The 26,452-nt window shown below is 34.3% G+C and overlaps 1 protein-coding gene across 2 annotated transcripts in view; it reads left to right on the top strand.

Moving 5' to 3' along the window:
* ANTXR2 (ANTXR cell adhesion molecule 2) overlaps window positions 1–26,452 on the top strand; it is a 149,192-nt gene that overhangs the window by 93,719 nt on the left and 29,021 nt on the right. For both annotated transcript variants that reach the window (XM_054591981.1, XM_054591971.1), the window contains one exon: window positions 280–360. In XM_054591981.1, coding sequence (XP_054447956.1) covers window positions 280–360 — 81 coding nt within the window. The remainder of the gene's footprint in view (window positions 1–279; window positions 361–26,452) is intronic.

Below are 26,452 nucleotides of genomic sequence, written 5' to 3'. Positions count from 1 at the left end.
GTAATTTAACTAGAATTTCCCAGAGAAACTGTGACTATCTGAAGGGAGATCAAGGTATGTCGTGTAGCAGACATACATTGTGCAGTACAGCAACTGAATACTTTCTCAGCAACAAGAATGTCCTTTTTTTGTTGTTGTTGTTATTTACTTATTCATTAGTTTAATTTATGAAATAAAGGAGAGTAGAAAGTAAGGCTTTCTTCATTATTTTAACTCATTTATTCAGTCAGTAGATGTTGAATGTGTTCCCTATGAATTTACAAATCATGTTCCCTTTAGGGTCGGCTGGATGCGCTCTGGGCTTTGCTGCGGCGACAGTACGACCGGGTTTCCTTGATGCGACCTCAGGAAGGAGATGAGGTTTGTGTATGGAGTTGTGTTGGGAAAGAGTTGACTACTTGGGTCCATATAATGAAAGCAGTAAAATTATAATCAGAGGGAATTTAAAGCCTTCATTACATTTGAGGAAGGAATTATCATCTCGTGCAAATTCCTATTACATAAGGTGCTTAAGAAATTATTGTCTATTGTTAGAATACATCCTTAAGCTGCAGTTTAACACCAGTCCCTTTTCAAGTAATACATAAAAAATTATGATCCATCGTACACATGCTTTAATAAGCACATTCATTGCTTTAGCCTTTGACTCGGACATCACGTTCTGATTTTGCCAAGTGGGAGGACAGGCCGGGGACTAGGCATTGAAGCCTTTCTCCAGCATTTGTTAGCAAGGAGGCCTGGAAAACATGTCTCACAGCCTCCATTTCTTTAGGTCTACACGTGCTATTTCCCTGCTCCCAACAGTTGATGTAATCTAATTTCTCAAATATATGTAAGTGTCTTTAAAATCATTATAGAAATACATACACACATATACACACATACGCATATATGTTGAAAAGCATAAATACATGCACACATGTGTGTATGCATTTTCCCTACCAAGGAAGCCTGTGGAATTACTGCAGTTTTATAATTTCTTTAATATATTAGCATTATTTCCTATTGTATAAATATAAGAAAAATGGTTTAATGTGTAATAATGGCAGGTTTGGTTCAGAAACACACTATTGTTAGTGATATTAGCAGGACCTCTTAATTACGTGTTAGCAAGTCTGTGAACTGCATTCACTTAAGCTTCAGAGGACTTTAGGTTCATCTGAGTCCAATAGGCTATTTTTTTTTTTTAAGGATAACATAGTAACATAATTGATGAGATTAATATTTACTTTCTAGTGCAAAGCTGTTATATTTAGTGTTATGTAATTCTAGCTTGCTGCTTGAAATATGAAAACATGTAAATCCTAAGGCTTTACTTCTATGAGATGGGATAATATTAAAAACATCTTGAATTTGTCAACCATTTATGAAATACAGCTTGAGGAAGTATTCCTGGAATGTTCCCAGCAGATCACTTATCTTTGCTAGGACCCCAGGTAGGAGAGAACCTGGTGGTTTATGGAGCAGCCTCTTTCATTACCATGGCACTGGGGTTATTAGAATGGTCTTAATATCTAAGGAAATCTATGCCCCTGTTTACATGCATACTTGAGTTCTGTTCTGGAACAACATACAGCAAACAACTCTACTTACCCTTCAATGTGCTAGACTTTTACTTTATGTTTTAAAATTGTTTTTTTGACATCTTAGTTTTATTCCATTTTAGTTTTCTCTCCCTCGTGTTAAACACTAGTTCATTTCTTTAGTCATTTTCACCTTTTTAAGTGTTGGGTATTGCTAACACTGAAGATTTATTGGCCAGAAAAAAGAGAGAGCGTTTCCAGCACTCTTGCCAGTACTCTATATATTTTTTCATACTTATAATTAAAATATATTTTTTAGTCTTTCAACATTCCTACTAATTTTGATTTAATTCAATAATTTTGAATTATAGATATGTACAAGTAATGGCATCAGGTAATACTAAAGGGCAGGGGTGGTACAAACTGTAGCCTTTGTCTTTAAGAAACCTGAAATTTGTTTGGGAAACAAGACATATACAAAAATAATATTTATTCCAGAATATGATCTGGATCATATTATAGGTAGGTATCAAGTACTCTTGAGTACATACAAGCAAGAGAGACGAACTTTTCCTGGAGGAATTTGGGAATGCTTCTTGAAAACCTTAGGCCTTATACTTTGAAAATAGGAAGGACTTCATCAGGTGGAGTTAGGCAGAATGAGCATTTCCACTGAGGAAGCATCATGAGCAAAGTGCCCGAGGTAGCCAAGAATACAGTGATCTGAGGATAACTAGATAGGCTGGAGATTGGGGGAAACTCCAGAATAATTTGGCAACAGAAGAGATCTTTTAGTTTGGACAAGGTGATATATTTGGTTTTTAAAATGATGCATTACACTCATTATTTTGTTCATTCAACAAACGTTTATTTAGTGCCTACCATGTACCAAGAACTTCGTTAGATACCAAATAAATTTAGTGTTCTTCTTAAATTGTAGTGCTGGAATATTTTACATGTTGCCCCAACAGTTTTAATTAGTATTTTTTCTTTCCATGATGGAAGACTAATACTTCTATTATTCTGACCCAGATTTCTTTTGATTTTTAGTAATTGCACACATATTAATTTAATATTGTCCCAAAGCCTTCTATTCCAACTCTTGAAGTCAAACTGTTTCAAATTTAAATTTTTCAGATTTTAGGAATCTGATATAGTCTATATATTATATTTATGTAAAGCAGCACCTCCTGATCATATCTCAGACATTTTGCTCCAAAAGTATTAATTGCTAAAAGTGGGTAAATGTAGACTATAAGTAGTCTCAGGTTAGCTCAGGTCAGGTTTTTACTTGTAAATGAATTTTGATGACAAACTTTGCACAAAAGTTTGTTTTCAGAGATTTTGTATTTCAAAAGTTTAGATTAAAAAAGTAGGCCTTTATTGTGTGTGATTAATTAAACCAGTTTTTCCACTTTAGGTATGCTATTTATGATTTTTTGTTTGTTTTTACTTTAAGCTTACAAAACATCAATTGTTGGTTCAATTAACTAATTTGCTATTCTTTCAAATACATACGATTCTATATGTGCTTGACACTGACTTAATCTTTCTTCATTACGCCTATTTTTGATAACTTTACTGGTTCCAGCATTTTGTCACCTAAAAATTTGTCACTTATTTGAAGCCACTGTTAAAACCTCAGCGTGACCTTCCATGTGCGCCTTTCCCAACAGGCTGACACTCCACCGTTAACTGATGTTAGTATTGTAAAGCTAGGAACCACCCAACTGTATAAGCTCAGTTTACCATTTTATTCACAAGACTATTTAATATATTTTGTTAAATTATTTGCTGGATTTAAGGTGTAATGTATATTTATGTGTTCCCCCATCCAACGAACCAATAATGCAAAATTCTTTGGTTATGGAAATCAGGTAAGCTTTACATGAGTTATTCTTTTGCTTCTGTTTCTTGCAAGTGATCTTTTATATCTATTATTTTTTTAGGCTGGGGTTTGATACAAAATCTGTAGTTACTGACATAAAACCTTTTCCCTTTAAACAACTTGGGAAGTCTTTTCCCCTCTGCTTTCTTTGTTTATTTCCCATCCCGTTTTTCATGTTTCACAAAGATTATTAAGAATATTTGTTTCTGTCAACCCTACATCATCAGCCAGATCCTCATTATTTGATAGAATTAATTCCAATGTAAACTTCCCATCCCACAGAAATATAACCTGTATTTTTTCAGAGATTAAATGATAGAATTAGCAAGAATTATGTCAATACTTTAGCAGAATTAGTGTTCTGTATTCTAACAATTTTAGATAACTGAAGAGTTCCAATTTTTGCATATGTTTACATTACATTTTAGAAAGTCATACTGCTTTAGTTACAAGGTCTCTAGAATGCTTTCTTCTTCCTCTGTCCCTCCCTTTCGCCCTGCCTTTCCCTTCGCTTTCCTTCCCTTCCTTTCATGTTTTTTCTTCTTTTTCTCTTAAACACATTTATCTCCATTATGCTTTCATTTTCAGGTTTGCTAATTTCTTTTACCAGTTAATGCATTTCTTACACACTATGTTACACACAAATTTTCTCTTTGGCTTTATTTGAATGACCGAAGGCTTGTAGTTACTCTGGTCTCCTCCTAATGAACACAGTAAATATCATTACTGACAAGGGCCACCATGTAACTCTATGATACTTGTGCTGAGGAGAATCTGTACCAATCATAGGAGAATTAATTATAGTAAATATTTTGGTGGATTTTATTTTAAAATCTTCACAATAACTGAAATACATCAAATACTATTAGCCAAAAAAGTCATATTTAACTACTTGTTTAAATAAAACCACAATTGCATAGTGCAGTGGCATAATCTGTACTGAGACTCTATCTCACAAATTTTATTTTATAAAATGGAAGCATTTAATAATATCTTAAATTCCAGTACTTTTAGCTTTAGAGTATTTTTCATTTGGGAAACCTAAAGTAATTTGACCTTGTACAAAAATGAGGCTCCAGAAGTAAAGAATCAGCAAGTGACACATACCCACACACATGCAAGGTGTTCACTGTCCTTTGAAACCATTTATCAATTTTGTATCACAAATCTATTTTCCCATTAAATATTAGGAAATTTGTCAAGAGTATTTTGTCAGCTCAGATTAGATACACTCATTCCCCCTAAAACGGTTTGCCTCTGAACATCAAATAATTCATTGGATCAAAAGTTGTTAGCTATTCAAGGTCAATTCTTTTTAAAAGAAAGTTTATCAATATGTAAATTGGTGAATAACTTTTGCAAATGATATTGTTATTTGCCTGTACTCACAACGGCTGGTGTGTGTTCACTATTGATTATGCTTATGAAGTATTTGTGTGATGGTCCAGGTGTGTGGGTAAATACAAAGCAGTTTGGAAAAATATTCTAGTCGGAATTGAATGCAGTTTGTTTTTTTACTGTCAAGAAACAAGTAAGAATGCTTTCATTCTGGAATTTTTAAAGGAAGTAATAGTCACTCTTTTCCTTAAAAAACAAAAAATGAAAAACAGCTTGATGCTGCTTAAGAGAGAGAAAACAATTGTTTTTAGGCTGTGGTTGATGGTTCCAAAATAACAGAACCTCTGCCTAGTCAGGGGTACGATTTCTACCTTGGAAAACAATCTTGTCGTCTATTTATAAGTTGTTTACCGCAGATTCTGCCTCTTGAGAGTGCAGTTTAATAAGCAAATCAGCGAACGTAGAACGTAGAACAAAACCCAGAGTCACGCACACTTATTCTGCAAGTCAAATACTCTCCTTTTATGGCTCAGTCGCCGCACCGGGCTCATTTGCAGAATCCACCGCTGAATTGAAGTCCTTGATCAAGTAATTGAAGTTCAGGCATAAAGTATCAAAGCGGCGTGAGAAATCTCTCCGTCCCTCGCTCCCGCTACCTTTCCGCGCCTCCAGCGCCTGCCGAGGTGGCGCGGGCCGCGCGCTGCGCACACACCAGCCGCACACCAGCTTTGATTGTAGCTGCAACTCCTCCGAGTCATGAATGTTTCAGCGCCCGCGCGTGAGGTGAGGGCCGCGTGACCAGGTGTAAGCTAGCAGGTTGTCGCCGACATCTGTTGGCGGCGGCGGCGGCGGCCTCCCCAGCCGGCAGCGAGCGGCAGGATTGTCAGCGGAGGTAGTTGAGAGCGGCAGAACCGTTTTGGTCTCTCTCGCTGCCTGGAGGCCCGGAACACACAAAGGTAGGAGTAGGGGTGGACACAGCTGTGCTCCCAAACTTGCCTTAGGCACAAATAAAGAGATCTAATGCAGTTTGACTCCATTGCGGTGGGGAGACAGGGACAGAAAGCCACTTCAGAGACACCTTAACGCTGCAACATCTGCCGCCAAGTTTCCAGGGAGTGACGGGGGACAGCAGGTACCGATCGAAGGCTCCACATAAACAACCTCCATTAAGCCATGGACTCTTTTGAAGGGCCTCCATCAAACAAGCCGGAGTCCGCAGCAGGAGTTTGTTTGGTTTTCAAAGCAGTGTTTTGTTTTTGCAATAACAAGGTAATTTATAAATGATGCATCACCATGCGTCCTCCTCCTTTTTTTTTTTTTTTTTTTAATTTAAATTTATTTGTAGCGGGAGAGTTAGAGAAGCGGAAAGGCAAAGAAAGGAGAAAGCCCAGCACTAGTTTTGGAGTTGTTCCACAAACCCATTAAATCTCCGTGGAGCTTCTTGGCTGTAATCGAGGTAATGTTAGCCTTCAGACCTCGAGCTCTCATTCACCAGTAAACAGACAAAAATTTATATACTGGATTAGAAGACTCCTAGTAATAGTAACACCAGTGAAGTACACCCACTGTTTGTTTTTAAACTTATATCACAGGGCTTCTTATGACATGGAGGCTAATGTAATTAGATTGTTTAAAGATGTGTATACTCCTTTAGTAAAACAAAGTTTAGAAAATTGCATTGACTTTAATTTTCTTCTTATCTATAAAGGCTTCATGCCAATAATTTGTTATTAAAAATAAGATTTTTAAGTCAGAAGTAAGAACTACATAATAAGGGCAGCCTTTTTTTTTTTTTTTTTTTTTGAAGGGTTTCTCCCTCTACTGTCTAGATTTACCCAGAAAAAAAAAATTTTTTTTAATGTGTGTAATTTTCTCTGGGAAAAGGGCAAAACTCGTAATTGTGCATACATCTTTGACATAATAGAACTTGTTAAAATAGTATTCTGACAAGTGAAGCTCCAGGGAATGATAAGATAATAACTACTCAATAGTAATGTCAACTATGATTGTTGAGCAAATTTAGGCTCCCTCACCTGAGGAGCTATGGGCAAGACCGTAAAGGAAAGGTGTTGGCTCAAAAGCATCCTTTGGAGTGGGAGTAGCCAGGGAACAGTGGCCTGGGGAGAGAGCCTAGTATGTGGCAAAGTTTTCCTCAGTTAGTGGTGAAATAAGCAACATAAGTGCTTGGTCAGTTTCCAATTAAGCTAAATTTATTTTGTTGAGATTACTTTTGTTAATTATGCAAATGTAATTTTATTTTTTTGAAAAGATTAATAGCTGCTCAAAAGGAAAAAAAAAAGTCCATTCTCACAGAACTCAATGTTAGCCTTCAATTTTTAAAAAACATACAGAAAAGCATCAGAACATAGCACAGGGTCATTTAAAAGGCACCAGAGTAACACGATATCCAGTGGCACAAGATTTCAGACTGGTCCTCCTATTTACATCTCTAGTTATAGATTTATGTTCACTCCTCTGTCAGTCCTGCTTTGGAATTCTCATGCTCGAAATAAACTGCCCTAGCTCGCTTCAGCGTGGCTGCTTCAATGTTTCTGACCCTCCCAAGGATCACTCTGAACTCCACTCTGCTTACAGATCACCCAGTGCTCGGGGTGTCAACCACTTCCTCTTCACACTGAATGAATGCCTTGATAGCAGAGATTTTGTGCCACATCACCTTTAAGTTCCCCATCATATTTGCAAAATGTAAACCATTTGTGGCTGTTTCTGAACAACATGAAACCTTCACTCAAATGATTTGATATTTCAGATGTTTTCAGTGCTTGAAATTATGTTGCTAATGACTGCATTCTTGAACTTAATGTTTCAGTTCCATCTAAATACAGAGTGGGGCAAATGTATGTTTATAGTTGTGAGTATGTGAAACAGTTTATTCTTGTATTGTTATTGATTAATTGTATTATTTTCCATATGAATGACTGTAAACCTACTTTTGCCCCACTCTGCATTTTTGTGTCATATAGCTAAACTTTGTCATAAATTTTAGGGACTGTAAGAAAACCCTTGCTTTTACCCAAGTCAGCCTATTTGCACGCAAAATGTCCACAGTACTTTCATACCTTTCCTTTCTTGCACTTAAAAGTTGGGTTGGCCAAATAGTTTGTTTGGTTTTTTCTGTAAGATAGCTAGTAGCACTTAATTGCCTTTAACTTCATTTGAAACAATTTTGTTAGCTTGTGTGGTGGCAGCTGTCATACCAGCAAACATTTAAAAAAAAAAAACTTATCAAAATTAGTGAAATTTTGTGTCGCTATTTTAATATTGAAGATGAAAGAAAATAAGCAACATTTTCAACATATTATGCTTTATTATTTCAAGAAAGGTAAAAACACACAAAAACGTTTTGTGCAGCGTATGGAGAAGGTGCTGTGACTGATTGAACATGTTAAAAGTGGTTTGAGAAGTTTTATGCTGGAGATGTCTCTCTGGATGATGTTCCATGTCGGGCAGACCAGTTGAAGTTGATAGAGGTCAAATTGAGACATTAATTGAGAACAATCAATGTTCCACCACATGGGAGATAGCTGGAATATGCAAAATATCTAAATCAATAAAGTTACTGGTGAAAATTTTAAAAAGTGTGTTTTTTATTTTATGGAAAAAACTAAGTAGACTTTTTGGCCAACTCAATAGTAGAGAAAAATATCAGGCTTTTAAAACTGTAAAGTGATTGCTTACATTTTTTTTCTGTGAGATCTGAAATTTCATATGGTTCTTTAAGCCAATTATGATGTTGCATCACCGGGAGAGAGGACCACTAGGCTTTTCTATCCTTTATGTTAACACTAATATCTTTCATTCTTACTATTTATTGTCTTTATATTTCAGGGCATCCTTAAAATACCTTATATATCCTGTTTAAATTAGTAGAAGTAATTATTAACTTTGGTTTATATGTATTTGAAAGATAAATTTATACTAGAATAACCAAGTTTCTACTACAATAACCCACATCATGAACATGCCATTTTTGTTACAATCCCACTATGTGTGTACATCTGTGTATGTGTGTATAATATGATTAATATAAATATATATTTCTATAGAACATTTTTCTCAGTGCGTCATCAACTAATATCTGTTTCAGTGGAAAATAAAAATTTATGAAACAAAGTGTTTTTTGATACCACTTCTTAGCTTAAATAAATCTTAATTATACTCATATTTTTTTGGTTGAAATTGATCAGCAACCTTTTGTAAAGCAAGAGATAATATGTTATACTATATAGTATATATTCGATATAGTATAATGTAATACTACATTAGTGTAAATATTGTCTTAACAAATTAATGCACTGATTTTAGAAATAAACTTTTTCATTATCAGTGAGCTTTTTAATGCAGTGATTTTAGAAATAAACTTTTTCATTATCAGTGAAAAAGAATACTAAAAGAATACTTTAAAAATATCAAAACATGGGTTGGCCAGGGATAAACACATTATTTTCTTAGGCTCAGCACCCAATTTTGATGTAGATCACTTTGAGGTCATCAATTAAATCATCCAATTCAGAGCAGAAATGCCAGCACATATACAATTTTTAACCTTTTTTTCAAAGTACATGAAAACAGGTAATTTGTTTATTCTTTATATAATTTTAATTAGGATTCAGTTCTTATTTATTTAAATAAATCACTTTACAATATCTAATAATGTACAAACATGTATATTTTTCTGCATATGTCAAATATTCAGTTTTCAATTTAGAGTTCAAAGGACTCAGTCCAAGGCAGGGAAAGTAAGAAACTGTAGGCAGTTTATTATTTTAACAGAGTACATTATGATGGTGCTTTTTGTCTTCCTGTCCCCCATTTATAAGTTCAGTTTAAGGAAAACTTCATAACTCAGTTATGGAAATTGGCTTAGGTAGGAAGCTTTTATGGCCCCCTTGTTCTTAAAAATGAATTTATATTAACACATTATACAAATATATACTTTTAAGGAGAAAGAAATGCCTTTTTGGGTTACATATATTTAACCCTTTTTTTTACTTCTAAATAGGACACTAGGATTTTTATACAATAATATACATTTATAATGTCTAAGTAAATAATGGAAAGTAAGTATATTTTCTGTTATTAATTCTACTGTGAATAAAATCACAACCTCTAAAATTAGAGAAATTTGAAACATGTAGCTTTGAGATATAAAATAAAAATGACTTGCATTTCAAACTTTGCAAGAAATTATGTTTAAGAATGCCAGTGGACTTGTTTACCATTTTATTTATCTGACTTTGGATTGAAAATGAATTCTTTTATTTCAAAGGGTTACAAGAAATATATTTTTTATCTCTATATACTGTTTTTAAATTAATGAAGTTGTGGTAGTTATTAGGAGTTCTTTCCATTTCAAAATAGTTTTATTATATGATATACCTCGTAATCCTCTCCTTAGAGAGTTGTTTTCAAATGGGAAATGTGGGGAAAAAAAGATGGTTCTTATTTCCTAAACTTTAGATTCCCATAATGCTTCTTGGTAAGCATGTTAGTATACTAATAGTATATAGATAAAGATGTTGTATATACATATTTGTAATCTTGTCCAGTACTAAGCACATGTTTTGTTTGAATCAAAATTAGAGATTTCTCAACAGTTTTTTTAAATCAGGCACTATTTCTTGCTTACAATAAATTTTTGTATGAGAGCCATTTCCTGAGACTAATTATTTCTGAACAGAGTTTATTATGAATTCAGTATATTTCATTCATTTAGCATTAAGAACCCTAGTGAGAACTGTACATACACATACGTATATACCAGATTATATGGGTTTGTAACTATACACATATATCATATATCATATCATATCATTAATTGCCTAACAGAGTTAGTAAGAAAATCTGCAAAATATGTTTTAATAAAGATTTAAATAGCCCATATGTATACATGGCTTAAGGGTGAAAGTTCTGGAGAAACAAGGATTTACTCTCTGATTATCTTTCTTTAACTCTCATATATTGCCTTTTTCCTACTTCCTAACATTGGTTGATTTCCTAAAATTTAACCCTTGATTTTATGTTCTCACATCCTACTTTACTGGAGAGCACATGAACTTTTAACTGTTTTGCTATCATCATTAGGCACGTCATTTTTCAGCAATCTGTACTCTCCCCTGACTTCTACTTGCATGTCCCTGAAAGCTTACATGAATTTTCCTTTTGCACGTTCTGCAGTCGCCCCATTATCTGTGTTTGACTGGATTACCATATTCCCTACATATGGCTTTCAAATTTTAACTTTCCTCTGCTACTCTCTGTCCTTTACCTTATGTATCTATAAGCTAAGGACCTACAGATGACGCGGTTCCCATAACTCTGTGAGTGGGGTCAAGACTTTAACTTTCTAATTCTGGGCATGATGTCCTATGCTGAAAAGTCACAGTATTTCCCTGTCATGTGCACAAGATGTTGATTGAAGAAAATTATGTCTATTAATGCCCCTCTTAGTAGTAGTATAAGTGATTAAAAATAAAAATGAGCTATTGATGAATGTATGCATGAGACTCTGGTGATTCTTAGATGTCATTCTGACATTGTGTAATTTAAATGTTTTTATTATCAGGACTTTTAATTTTACCTTCATGATTCTACCCTGAAACTAAGCTACTTGGGGACATTAAGACATCAGAGCAGTTCTCAAATTGACAAAGTTGAATTATTTCTTGTAAAGATATGGCTGAGGATGCTGCTACATAAAAATGTTATTTATATGGAGTGAAGATTTATCATTTTTTGAGGATGATTAATTTTTAATTTATAATTAAATCTATTAAACATTTTCTGAGTTATAAAAGCATGACACAATCATGTTCCCTTAGATTGAATTCTGAGTAGATGAAGGCTTATAATTTTTATTAATTCTCTTTATCAGGATACGTTTATTTTGTTGCTTGCAGTTGCATTCTTCTCACTTTTTTTTAAAGCAGATTTAATCTTTGTTTCCTATTATATCAAAGGAGAATATTTGGTGATTGAAATTCTTGTGAGATCTGTATTTATCCCGGTGAAATCATACACTATAATGTCAATCTCTTGCGTAATTATCTTCTGTGCAGGTATGTATGTGGCTTATGCTACCTCTGAGTGTCTCATTTAGTCCAGTTTATAAAAAGGCTGGCTCTTCGCAACAAATAGTGAGAAGCTTGAGTTTAGTTCCTACTCTCCAAAAGGAGTGTGATGGCTTTATCTGTCTTCTGACTCCAGATTTATGAACTAGTCTTATGCTCTTAACTAGATTAGTTCCTTTTTCATTAACTACTTAAAGTAGGGCAGATGTCTGAGCTGTTGGTTGTAAATTTGCTCATGTCGACTTCGTTCATCTCAGATACAAATGGCAGCAGATAACAGGATCAAAACTTCAGGACCTAGGGTTTTTAACAGCCTGAAATGAGCATGGAAGGGCTACGGGAGTGGGGATTGGAGAGACGGGAGGAGGTGTTACATTGGGGAAAAGGGGATGACTTCTGTCATTAATCTTAATTAATTGCCAAGAGTTTTCAATCTGAGTTATTAATATTGAAGTTAAGCCCTTAATATACTGTTCATGCTTTAGCATCAGATGTTCTTTTATGAGATAAGAGGTTTAGGAGGGAGGGGAGTGTGTGTGTGTGCATGTGTGTGTGTGTGTGTGTGTGTGTGTTTTACATAAATATTTTCACTTATACATCTTTCAACTGTTTCCCTGGTTAATATTTAGGCCTTCACCTTTTAACAGCTACTGTAAGGCAGTTAGGAATTACAGACAAGTAACAATAAATCCAAGTAAAATCCCTGGGTATAGCAATAGCAGTAAATCTGAGTAATGTTACTTTCATGTTTACCGGCATACCAAATACTCTACTGAAGAGGAAATGTCAGATTACAGAGTGAAATAGAAGGAGGGAGAGTCAGGAGCTAGAAAGGGGAAATGAAAGGAAGAACAAAGAAAAAGAAATGAAGAATGGGGAAGAGAGATTATTCCCCTGAAAAATATGAAGGCATAGAAGAATGAAGTGTTTGTTTAGGTAAGCTACAAATTATATGCTTGTAAGGTTGCACATTTCACTGTTGCAGCCCTAATCATTGGGGATTAAACAAGCTGAACCTTGAGATGACTAAGCAGGCTTTTCTTAAAATCTCTCCTTTTTCCACTCTGCAGGTGGCTGTTCCATGCATGTTTGTTGGGTTAAACTCCCTTTACTATTAAATCTGTTGTTATTCTGAGATACTTTTTCTACGTGAAATTGCAACTGTGTTAATTATAAGCACTTTGGTTATGAAAAAAATGTCTTGTGATTCTTAAAGAGGAAATCTTTATAAAGCAGATAAAGCTCAAAACTTTAGAAATATGATTTCAGGGTTGTAACTCATGTTCTCCATACATTTGGACAAAATTAAAAGAAAAGGTCTATAATGAAAACATACAGTATACTAAATTAATTTAGAATTTACTGAAATTAAAATTTGGTTTTCACATGTGTATCTTCCTTTTGATAACTGTAACCTGAATTTCATAGCAAGTTAGAATCAGTGGCTTAAATATCATTGTCCACAAATTTAAAATTGCAAATTTGACTTTGAGATATATATTTCTTCTTTACAGCATTTTCCCTCCCATTTATCATCTGCTTTAAATGTAAATAGAAATAACATGAAAATGAAATAATGCTCATTTATTTTACTTATTCACCTTTTTATTTTTTCACATAGTAACTAATTATTGGAGAGAATGAAATAAGTCAGCAGGTGTCAAGAGTTTAGATTTCAACTTATAAGCAGTAGAGATCCAGTAGAGTTTTGGAGCTGGGCAGAAACATGATCAAGTGAAATTAGAACTAGGCCCTTGGAAAGTTTGCAAATAAATTTATGACAGGAGTGGAGATAATACATGTATTTTGGTATAGCTTAGCCCTGTGTCAATGTTTTTATCTTTGTATGTAGTCTTCCACTATGAGCCACGAAGAGAATCACATCAAATTATGATGTAGCAGGTTTGGGTGGATTATCATGTTGTCATTTCTCAGGTATAATAACATTTTTTCCCCAAGAGAATATCACTCTTGTTTTTTTCTTTTTAAGAACATCAACTCAAGTTCATTAGCTTAAAAAATGTCAGAGATTTATGGCTTCAGATTTTTTTGCTTGATTTATCAGAGGTCTCTTTTTTACTTCTTAGAGATATTTAAATAGATGACTAAAACTCAGGCTTACTGTCGATTTGTATGTGTATGCATGTGTGTGTTTATATGTATATGTGTGAATATAAATGTAGGTGGTTGTTTATGTGTCTAATGAGGGGTCAGAGCATTGTACTTGCTAAAGCAACTCATAATTTCAGGAAAGAGGGAACAACTTATTTTATAGAAAAAATTTAGAACTCAAATTCAGATAACAGTTATGGAGCACCTATTATTCTTAGGTATGTTCAATTCTTAACAGTGCTAAGAGTTAGGTGTTACAGATGAAGAATATGAGACCCACAGATGTCTTGTGAGTTTCCCAAGGTTACATTGCTAAAAGTAATAAAGCCTATATTCAAACCCAGGTTTTTTTCACTTCCAGCTCAGTGAGTGCTCCATTATGCCATACTGTCATTTTACGGTGTGACACTATTTCTTTCCCTCTTCAGTCAATAACTGTGTGAATTAGGGCTTTTTTATAGAGGTTGAGAAATACTTTTAAAATTTCACTTTTTAATCTGATTCTTCTGTGATGAAATGGTCAACTTTGGGTCTATGTCTGTCGATTAAATTGGTAAATTGTTTCAGCAGGTGTTCAGAATGCATGCACATTACATATATTTAATTTCATTTTTAATATTGCTGTAATATGATATATCTTTAACTCTGCATGCATATATACACAAAAGGCAATATTTAGAAGTGGCAGTAAGTTCCACAGAAAGTTCACTTGCATCATAAAGGATTTAGAAGTTGTATAATGCAACCCCTTCCAATACTGCAAGCTACCCCCTCTTTTCCCCCTCTTTTTTAATTCTGTGTCCCAGAAGGAAGAGCATATTCCAAGGAACAAGAAGGATGACATAACTTGTATATTCCAGGAACTGCAAGTGGTTTTTATAGGCTGCAGCAAGAAACTGGTAGTTGGGGAGGTAGGTTGGGGTAAGGAGGCCGAATCACAGGTACTCCTAATGTCCTTGGTGGCATATTGGTAAGATCCCTACGTTTGGAGTCACAAAACTTGGGATTCACTATTATTGATTATCTTGAAACCCAGCACAAATGTCCTCATCTCTTTGGTCCCCAGCTTTCTCATTTGTATATAGAAAACTAAATAATCACAAAGATACTTCTGAATTTTAGCAATCGTGTTATTTTATCTAATAATTCCAACCAAACCAGGTCTATGAAGATGGAACTTTTTCTGTTATGTTCACTCGGATGAGCCCAGGACCGTGTGCTTTGCCTCTCATCTTAATCATCACTTAATCATCTTAGTTGAGTGAAGGAAATTTTGTAGATAGAAAGTTGGGTCCATTGTTTACAAGTCTGTTTAAATTCATACTTTTTTAGTAATTAGACATTTCATGAGGCCACCAAAAATTAATAAATACGTACAAACATTTTACGAGTTACTATAAGAATTAAAAAATGGCATCTATTTCTCACAATATTCTGGAATGTGTTTAATTGTAGCAATACAATATATCCATAATGGATATTTGCTACCATTATGTTTAAAATAAATTGAAAAGACTGCATATGGAAAAAAATAAAGAGAATATAGATTTAAAAGAGCAGCATATTTAAATTTTATGCCAGTTTTGTCTTTATAAGTCTTATTTACTTCTTGCTGCTTTTCTTCTTTCAAAAAAAGAGAAAATATTAATGTGTGATATCAGATTATTTCCATTGTTATTTTGATGTGTTGCAACTTGCTGCCTAGTGTCACAAGTCAAAATAATGTAAACACAAAATGTATTTATAAACAGTGAAGTACTAATGTGTTCCTGTCCTTAAATATGTAATATATAGCTGTATGGAACTGTTCTGCCATTGGATCACTCTGAAATTGATTTTCCAATTTGCCCTATCAGCAGTAGACAAATGCTAAATGAAAATCAATTACTTTCTAAGTCAGCTGAATACACTACTTTATTAAGTGGTGTGTGTGTGTGTTTGTGTATGTGTGTGTGAATACAAGTCACACTTGTAACGTCTAGGCTTTGAATATTTTTAATATAAACCTCTCAGGTCAACGACTTGATCATAATTTTATTCTTATATTCAAATTATCTTACTTTCAATTATTTAGACAAAAGTATATTTTAGATATTATTTATAAATAGAAAAAATTCTGAGTTAATATTATTTTAATCACAAATTCTTAGTCCATTAATATTTCAAGTGTATATCAGAAATACTTCATTACAAATAAAATGTGGATGGAAATACCAGTCTGTCATTGGGAAATACAGGGATTCTGCAAGACATGGAAACAAAGCAACCTTTAATTTTATTTTTAAAAGAGCAAAAATAAAATCAGGAAAGGCCTCAATGTATCGTATACCTTAGATAATGATGGTGATGTTGGAACAGTGTGAGGATCCAAAACTGTGACAGCCAGCATAGAAAGCCAAAACTTGAGAAACATACTTAACAAAAAAATTTAGAATATAGTTTATAGAAGTCAGCATACATTATTATCATTATTAGTATCATCATTAATCATGAAAAACCAACATAATCTATAGAGCAGCATCTATGTGCCAGGAACTCCACTTTTACATATGTTAGTTTAATTCTCAAAACAACTAATGGCCAAGTGCTTTCATCCCCATTTTTTATTTATTTTTATTTTATTTTTTCACATTTGCATTGTTTTTATTGATTGATTTTTTTTGTTTTACATATTGATGCATTTTTTTATTTTTTTAAAAATTAATTAATTTATTTTTTCAAATACATTTGTCTCTGCCTATCCCCCATTTTTTGAATTAGGGAACTGAGGCTCAGAAAGGTCAGGTAGGCTGCCAGAGTCCTGCAGGGAAGTGGTAGTGAATGCATTAGCTTTGAGCTTTAAACAGTTTATTGGGAATTTTAGCCACTTAAATTCTGCTTTAATTTATGTCTTGAAATTAATCAACCAATTATACATAAAACATGCCACAGTTTAGAATTCATGGCTTTAGTTGTGAATGACTATAAAAAATGAAATTAATGGAAAAGGCCAATATAGAAATGGGAATAAGTAGTAAACTATTTAAATAACATATGAATCATTAGTGATATTTAAATATAAAATACCCAAAACATAAATGTTATGTATTTTATTCAATCACATTGTAAATATCAGGGTCAGAAAATTATTTGTGGATTTATTTTCCTGCAACTACAAATATTAAGCAGAGACCAAGGACTAGGAATGGTTATAAGACATGTATTTTTCTGAAAAAGAAAATGAGATATAATTAATGATAGAAAACAAATCAACTGGTTACTCTTAATATTAACTTTAGAAATCAGTTCTTTCTAATGTACAAAAATCAAACTAGAAAGAGGAGTTCCATCTGGAGGCTAAGATGGTGACAAAATTCCAAATTATATTTTCCAAATGTGCTTCATGTCAAAACTTATATTCACTATGGAAAAGTCATAATTTTTAGTTCAGGATGGTGTTGGCACAGTCATATAATTTATTGCTTATAATTCCTCTTAAAATCTGGTTTTCAGAATATTTCATCATCATTTCAGACTTCAGTTAAATTTATATTGAATTTACTGTTTATTTCCTCAATCATTCTCTCTTGCTTGAGCGCTCATTTTGATCTATGGAGCAACTGATTTCACTTGTCAAATTTATACCTCTGATCTATTTGCAAACAGCGTGCCTAAAATTATCCTATAAAAGCCCCTAAACCTGGCTGGTGTGGCTTAGTGGATTGAGCTCCGGCCTGCAAACCAAAGGGTTGACAGTTCGATTCCCAGTCAGGGTGCATGCCTGGGATGCGGGCCAGGTCCCCCAGTAGGGGGTGTGCGAGAGGCAACCACACATTGATGTTTCTCACTCTCTTTTCCTCCCTCCCCCTCTCTAAAAAATACATAAAATCTTTTTTTAAAAAAACCCTCACCGAAATGATTTTTAAAGTGTCTTTTCAGGTACATTAGTGAAATTTTAGCCAAACGGGCTGCCAGCCATTACATTTAAGACAAACCCCTAGAGTGTCAGTAATGGGAACTGAATGTTGAGCACCCAAACGTCTCTTCAGTCCATCTGCATAGTGTTCTACAGTGTGTGTGTGTGTGTGCGTATTCCTTCCCTTTCCTACATTTTGCATGGTGGGAGAGGGCTGAGTTTCCCATACGATAAAGATGTCTTTAATTCTATTATTTTGATAGGGCATTTTGAAAGACTTCATGTCATGGCATGCTGACATTATCATTATTATTGTTGTTACTATTTTAATGAGAAAATACCTTTTTACCAAATTGTAAGATGTCTCCTTTAATTCTAGGATATCATTCTGTGTGTTCTCTCATATAAAAATTCTAATACCAAAATTAATAATAAACAGAACAAAACATATAGACTGACAGATACAGAGAACAAACTGATGGTTCAGGATTGGCAAAAAGATGAAGCAAATTAAGTTATATACTTCCAGTTATAAAATAATTCATGGGATGTAATGTACAGGATAGGGTTAGTCAATAATATTAAAGTAACTTTGTACTGTGGCAGAGGTAATTAGACATTGTGGTGAATAACTTCATAAAGTATATAAATGTTGAATCACCATGTATGCATAAAACTAATATATTGTAGGTTACTATAATTCATAAATTATGATGGTTTCTCTCTTATGGGTCAAAAATAGCATAGGTTTTAAGTTTGTTTGTTTTTTTAAAAAATTAGAAATAGCATCCTGACCTCTCTTTGGCCTAATGTTCTTATTTTCCAACTCTGCCATTTTTTAAAACATTTTATTTATTATGCTATTACAGTTGTCCCAATTTTTACTCCCATACCCACCTCTACCCCACATCCCTCAGCCAATCTCCCCACTGTAGTTCATGTCAGTGGGTCAGGCATTTAAGTTCTTTGGCTATTCCATCTCCTTTACTCTTCTAAACATTCCCCTGCCTATTCTCTAACTACAATTTGTACTTCTTAATCCCTGTAACTTTTCCCTATTCTCCCCTTTCTCCCTCCCGACTGGTAATCAACCAAATGATCTCCATATCTATTATTCTGTTTCTGTTCTGCTTGTTTGCTTAGTTTGTTTCTTAGAATCCATTGTTGATAGTTGTGAATTTATTGCCATTTTAATGTTTATTGTTTTGATCTTTTTCTTAAATAAGTCCATTTAATATTTATATAATAATGGCTTGGTGATGATGAACTCCTTTAGCTTTTTGTCTGGGAAGCACTTTATCTGCCCTTCCATACTAAGTGATAGTTTTGCTGGATAGAGTAATCTAGGTTGCAGGTCCTTGCTTTTCATCACTTTGAATACTTCTGGCCAACCCCTTCTAGCCTGCAAAGTTTCTTTTGAGAAATCAGCTAGTAGTCTTATAGGAACTCCTTTGTAGGTAACAATCTGCTTTTCTCTTGCTCCTTTTAAGATTTCCTCTTTATCTTTAACCTTTGGCATCTTAATTATGATACTTCTTGGTGTAGTCCTCTTCATATTTATCTTGTTTGCGACTCTCTGTGCTTCCTGGACTTGTATGTCTATTTCCTTTACTAAGTTAGGGAGGATTTCTTTCATTATTAATAGGTTTTTAATTTCTTGCTCTTCCTCTTCTCCTTTTGGCATCCCTATGATTCAGATGTTGGCACATTTGAAGAAGTCCCAGAGGCTCCTTACCCTCTCTCGTTTATTTGGATTCTTTCTTCTTCTTCTTGTTCTGATTGAATGTTTTTTTCTTCCTTATGTTCCAAATCATTGGTCTGATTCTCAGCCTCATCCACTCCACTGTTGATTCCCTCTAAATATTTCTTTATTTCACTTAATGTAACCTTCATTTCTGATTGGATCATTTTTATGCTGTTGAAGTACCCAGTGAATTTCCTGAGCATCGTAACAACACAGTGTTTTGAACTCTGCATCTGATAGATTGCTTATGTCCATTTCATTAATTTTTTTTTTCTGGAGTTTTGTTCTGTTCTTTCGTTTGGGGTGTATTTCTTTGTCTCTTCATGTTGGCAGCCTCCTTGTGTTTGTTTCTATGTATTATGTAGAGCTGCTTTGACTCCCTATCTTAGTAGGTTGGCCTTATTATAAAACCTACTGTTAACTACTTGGGCAGGCCTGTAAATTGGATTAGGCAGAGCTTTCGGTAATCGCTAGTGCAGGGCAATCTGTGTGAACCAGGTTGATGAAGTCTCAGATACAGCACAGCCATGCTGTGGCTCTGTCTGGGGAAGGACTCAGAAAGGAAACAATGGCCGCTGCCGGGCCTCTGGAGTTTTGTCCAGTAGGAAGCTGTCCCTCTGTACTTGCCCTATTGAAGCCTTAGCTGGACAAGGGAAAGAGTATGAATGAAGATATCATAAAGGATTTTGGGCAGTTTCTTTTAGCTGTTTCTAAGACATATGATCCAACAAAGAGTCAGGATGGCTGAACAGAATGTAGACAGGTATTGAACAAAATAATGAATACTGAGGTAGGAACTTTATAAGAACGGGAGTTTACTATTATAGATTTAGTTGGAACCATTCATATTCAAAGAGGATAGCACTGATATGATAGCTATTTTAGTCCTTTTCTAATCATAAAATTTTTAATAGTCATAGTTTTTAAAATAATGGACTATAATTCATAAGTTATAGAATTTGTAAGTTGATGTATTTTCAGCAAAACTTTATAAGAATGTCGCATGTTCACTAATAGAAGGTAATTTTACTCTAATTTGACCAACCTATATAGTAGCTTAATAGATAACTAAAATTTATCTCCTACCTTCTGTGTGCCAGCTATGTTACATTGATTTGCCTATGTAATCCTCATAAAAAGTAGGTTCCCCATTATGCACAGGAGGTTAACAAAGGTCAAACTGTTGGTAAGTGGTGAAATTTACACACAGAATTTAATGACACCAAAGCTTCACTTACATTACACTGGAGTTAGTGACTTGTAAAGATCTACAAATGAGTAAATTCTTGGAGCATTGAGGACACAGATTTTATGTGTTTCCATATACGATAAGTATTATTAATATATCTTAACCAGGTGTATTGGCCTGCACTTTACCAGGAAGACCTCCATAGAGATAAGGATTATGGCAGTTTGGCCATCCACCTGGGAAGGTGACAGCTGTTGCTGCTGAATCCAGCCCTTGTCATCATTAATGACGCACATTTGACACTTTATCCCAGCCATCCTTGTGTAATGTACAATGTATTGCATTAGAATAATTACTGCCTGTCATCCTCTATTTAACAGACAGCTCTTAGTCATCCCAGACCTGCAAATATCATGTGATGATGTATCAAACCCACTTAGTTTCTGTGTTCTCATTCTATTTGTGGGTTGCTGTGTCCTCTGTCTTGCCTTTTTCTCACCATGTTCAAGTACATTTTATACCTAAATTGAAGCAATTTTAGTTTACCACCAATATCAAAAAGATTTTTCTCCTCAGTTTTTAGATAATACCCAGGCATTTATTAAGGGATAATATTCTCTGTACATAAAGCATGGCCAATAAATTTAGAGGCTCTATTAGTCCTGCTAAAAATCCTGGTCAGCTAAAGTGGAAATCAAAGAAAGGAATAGTAGTGCTGACTCAAGGAAAGGATGGCGATCAAATCCAAATGGTATAAATCATGTACAGAGGGTATTATTATGTCTATACTAAAAACTTTGTTTTAATTTAAAGATCTGAGGGACTTTTAAGGACAATTTTTTCTCTTCTTCCCTGTAGTTTGAAGGAAAGTTTCACTACATTATCGAAATGAAAGAGAACCGTACCATGATTTTGGGTCATCATAATGTTGTTCTGTATCTGTTGAATGAATTTAGAAATAACTTTGTCCCCGAGAATGAAGATTGTGACTTTTTTATAGACTTGTATTATCTTTGTTTTGCTTAAGACCGTACTTATAGGCATCTGTTATGGTTTATTTTACTTAGGAGAGTTAATCTAAAATGTGCTACTGAATTTCTGTTTATGTTAATTTGACACTTTAAGAAAACGAAATAAGTCATGCCTGAAATTTGGAAGAACACATGCCTTGTATTTATTATGTGATTTATCCACATTTTATTGTCTGAAGTTGAAGTTTGAATATCAGTTTCTGAATTTATCAGCCGATTGGCCTTTAACAAGTTATATAGCATCTCTGATCCTTCCTTTTTTCTTAAGCAAAAATTTTCAACTGAGACTTTTATCTGAATCACAGAACAGCGAAAATAATATAAGGGGGTATTTTCTTATTCTCCCAAGTATGCTATACAACTAGCTTAAGGCTTTGGTGAGAAGTTTTTTTACAGTAAATAATAGATGCCTTCAAAGGTTTTAATGTATTCATGTAACCCTGATTGAAAAAGGCTAATGAGAATTAAAAAGTTTTTTTCACTTTACATATTTTTAACACTATTTTTCTCATTAATTGAGAAAAATTCTTTGGTTTTACAAACCAAAGGTGAATGTGGTCAACTAGCCAATTTATTTTTTTTAAATCCCAGATTATTACGCAGAAAAAAGGAGATTTCTTTGAAGCTAAATTTAATTTCTCAAGCATATACCATCTAGGTGAGAGATTATTTTATAACAATAATGTATGATGAGAACATAAATCTGTTTTTAGATGGGCTCATTCAATTCTGTATTTGTGATATTAAGTTTATATATATATATTATGTTGCATTTGGAATGCAGACTTTTTTAGAGTTTTATAATATCTACTGACAAAATACTTAATAGTAGATAATAATTTTGGTGCATGACTCTATGCTTTTGCAGTAAGTTGTATCGTCACTCAAAAGTGACCTTGTTAGGTGAGGGGAAGGCAAGAGAGACATGCAGTGCCCCTTGAGAGCTCATGGAGTGATGTGTATCAGAAGACACTAAAGATTCATTGTCTGTGGCAAAGGAAACACAGATCCCTACTTGTGCAATAAGTGTTTTTGACATCACCCAGTATAGGGTGATTGGAAGCTGTAGGTTAGAAAATGTTCTGCTAGAACAAAAATAATAAACATTTTTATGTTTTTGTTTGTACAATATTATAAGCTTAGTTTGCTGTTTAATCTTAATACTCTTAAAACATGAATGATGGTCACACCAAACCAATCCTTGTCTAAAATAGGACCTTGCTACCCAAATAATCAGATTTACCTAATTGAACCAATTTGCAAGGGCGTATTTGGTTGTAAGAGGAGGTAGCGATGCAAAGTAGCATAATTATTATTTTTTTTCTTCCAGTTTTATATTTTGTTGATGAAATCTATCTTTCCTGTTTAAATATGCTGGTTTGAAATAGGACAAATGTGAATGATTCTCTTAGCTTAAAATTTGAAGGAAGGAGAACATTCCCAATGGGAAGAGCTGCAAACCTTGGAGTAGCTGTTCTCAGTGGTCTTAGAACAGCCCGACCTGGGTGAGAAGTAGGGATTCAGTTATTATAGTTGGTTTCTATTTGCTGCTTGGACAGAAGAAGCAAGCATCTTACACATACAGAGATTTATAGTAATTTGGAATACTGTCTACATGGACATATAAATTCCCACTTTAGAAATAAAAGAGGTAAAACAGTGTACCTTTTTTATTTTGTATGATATGTAGATCTTAAGGGTTTGGGCTTAGGATTTCATAGAAAAGAAACTATCTGATGTATAGCTTCAGGTATTGTAGCATTGATCATCCCAATAAAATAAATGCCTTCATTAAAAAACAAAACAAAACAAAGCAGGATTTTGTGGCTCATCACTCCCTCCCTTCCCTTCTTCCTTCTTTCAGTTGGGCGGCTCATGAAATCTATAGGAAAATTGAATTTCCTCTGATGGTTCAACAGGAATGGAGTAGGGCAGCCCACACTCAGTGACCAATTGATGTGGGGAGGCCAAGTCTTGACTCTCTGCCTTAATTAGGAGCAGGTAAAGGGACCACTGCAACTTCAGAGGTCCCCATGGAATTGGTTGAGGCCTCTGTTAAGACTGCAACATGGTATAAATTTTCACTTTCCCAGTCCTACTTCCTTCACAGAAACAGTCTGTTTGTGAAAGCACTCTCTAAAAAACATTTTGCACACAGCTATTCATCTTAGAGTCCGTGTACAGGGGCATATAACTTCACTTAAGTAGCCCTTCACTGTCTGGTCATACTTGGGTTCTATTCCTTACTGTACTACTTACTAACTCTGTGCTGTTAGCACATTTTTAGGCTCTAAAACTCGTCATTCTTTTTTAAATGTTTAAAATGGAAATTGTTGTATAATAGCACTTACCACACAGGGTGGTTTGAAGATTGAGATGGTAAAACACGTAGCTCAGTGACTGAAACTCAGGAAGTTCTTAATAAATATTTGCTGTTACTATTTTTAGGACTTGTATTATTCTCTTTTCAAATTGGTTGTCTCTAGTTCTCAATTTCACCCTCACTCTACATTTTATCATTTTATGTATTCCGCTCTGGATGAGCTCACTTTATCTAATTTCAGCTTTTTAACTTTAAAGTTTTAAAAATTTAGGTCACTATGAAATGGGTAAATCTAGGATATATATTTATATGTAAGAACAAATATATTAAAGTAGGACCTATTTGTGATGCCCAACATAAATTTAATTTAGGTTCTACTTGGTGTAATTCAGATCTTTCTGACTTCACGGGCTCCTTCCTCCATTCATCCCCCTTACGTCAGAGGTGGGAGGACTAACTCTTGGAGGAGTGCCAAAGGAAGGCCAGTGAATGAATCTGAGTGTCTGTGACACACAGGGAGCTAAGGAAAACCGGTTATTTTGGTTTCAGGTGGTATTAGGAGTCTTGAATCAGTAGAGAGTAAGCTTAGTAAAGCAAACCAACAATAACATAAAATCACCTCCCTAGCTTTATTTTATGTCATGTGAATGCCCTGCTTCATTTTTGTGAAGACTGTGAGTTAATACCTGTGAGACACTGGAGGAGTATATAGGCATACAGCACATGCTCAATAAGTATTAAATATTTCAACCATTGATGACAATACATAGAGTAGTGCTTTTCTTCCAACAAAATGATATAAGATGGATGATGACTGACATGGAAATCTGGAAGCTGAAATTGTAATGGGAATTTTGATGAGTAAGATGATTCCATATTTAGGTTAACTATTGCTATATAAAAAAATTGGGGGGCATATTCCTGAAAAAGATATTTCCATTTCAGACATTTGCACATATTGCTTAACTATATAGCTGCCTTCTAATTGGACAAGAACTCTCGCATATTTGCTTTCCCATCATTCCCGTCTGTGGGCAAGAGGGTGAGAGAGCCTCACCGTCATCATTCTGGCAGTTCTGTGAGGACGAGCCTATCTGCAATAAGGATGCCTGAAACTAAGCCTGGACTCATGAGTTAAATAATTCAGGTAATGGTTTAAAAAACTAAGAATTATCTGTTGGAGAAGCATTTATGCGTGATTTTAGAAAGCTCAAGAATAGGAAATCATGGCGTCATTTGGCAATTACAAAACAACTCTGTAATTTTAATTGGATTTCTTTATCTTTCTGTTGGCAGGAGTCACTCTGCTGAAATCTCAAGCTCTAGGGAGAAGACAGTGGGCTAGAAGGAAGGGGAATGAAAGTGGCAGGAGGGGCTGGCAGCAGTGGCGGACATGCTTAAATGTATTTAAAAGATTAATAGGCTATTGAAATTAAAATTGCCAACACAAAGCATGTTATACCAAACTCACAAATGTATGTATAACAACCATATGGACTATGTCTTAGGCCAATGACTTGCTTTTGTATTGTGACAGGCATAGAGTAGCCTTTATTTTATTGTGAAGGCTGAAAAAGAAACAACTTTTATTTGTCACTCAAATTTAAATATACCCTTAAGTACAAGAACTCATGTTCACATTTTTTCCCTCAAGCAGTGCAGTCATAATTTTTTTGGTGTGGTGCCAAAATATGATATTGAAGAACTCTGACCGTTTTCCTCCTGTAACTGCAGTTTAAAATGGTCTTGTGATATAGTGGTTTTTAATGAGTATAATAGTAGTAATTATTTCTATATATAATACAATATATGAATCACAGTGGATAACAAAGTAGTGGTACCAAATGTAGTGTACTCCTTTTTCAGAATTATTTAAATTTTTCTGTACGGATTGAACTGGTTATAGAGGGGTTGGCATGAAAATGATGATGCCAACCAAAATACTGTTGAAATGTTTTGGATACATTTAAGGGGCTTGACTTCTACAGTTCTCTTCTTTTTCCTGCTTTTTTTCTCACCTTTCTGCAGTTCACAGAGATATCCTCTAGAGTCAAATATTTTGTAATCTGTATGAGTAGCACTACCACTGATGTTAGGCTTTGCAAAGCCTCTGGCAGGTTTTAATTAGCTTGATTCAAACTCAGAAATGAATGACACTCTGCCTCAGACCTATCAAGAGAATTTGCCATTTCATTTAGTGTTCTTTCCTTCTGACCTTCTCTATCTATACAGGCAATAGTCTTGTTTATTATCTACCTCATGAAACCTTTTGCAAAGAGTTGAAACAAATTCCTAAAAGTGAGGGATGGGTAAGGCAT

Source organism: Pteronotus mesoamericanus, unplaced genomic scaffold (assembly GCF_021234165.1).
Source record: "Pteronotus mesoamericanus isolate MK-2021 breed Mesoamerican mustached bat unplaced genomic scaffold, CSHL_Meso_final contig_130, whole genome shotgun sequence".
In the NCBI taxonomy this organism is placed as follows: Eukaryota; Metazoa; Chordata; class Mammalia; order Chiroptera; family Mormoopidae; genus Pteronotus; species Pteronotus mesoamericanus.
Note: the sequence above shows the minus strand (reverse complement) of the source record. Positions and strands in the feature narration are given on the sequence as shown.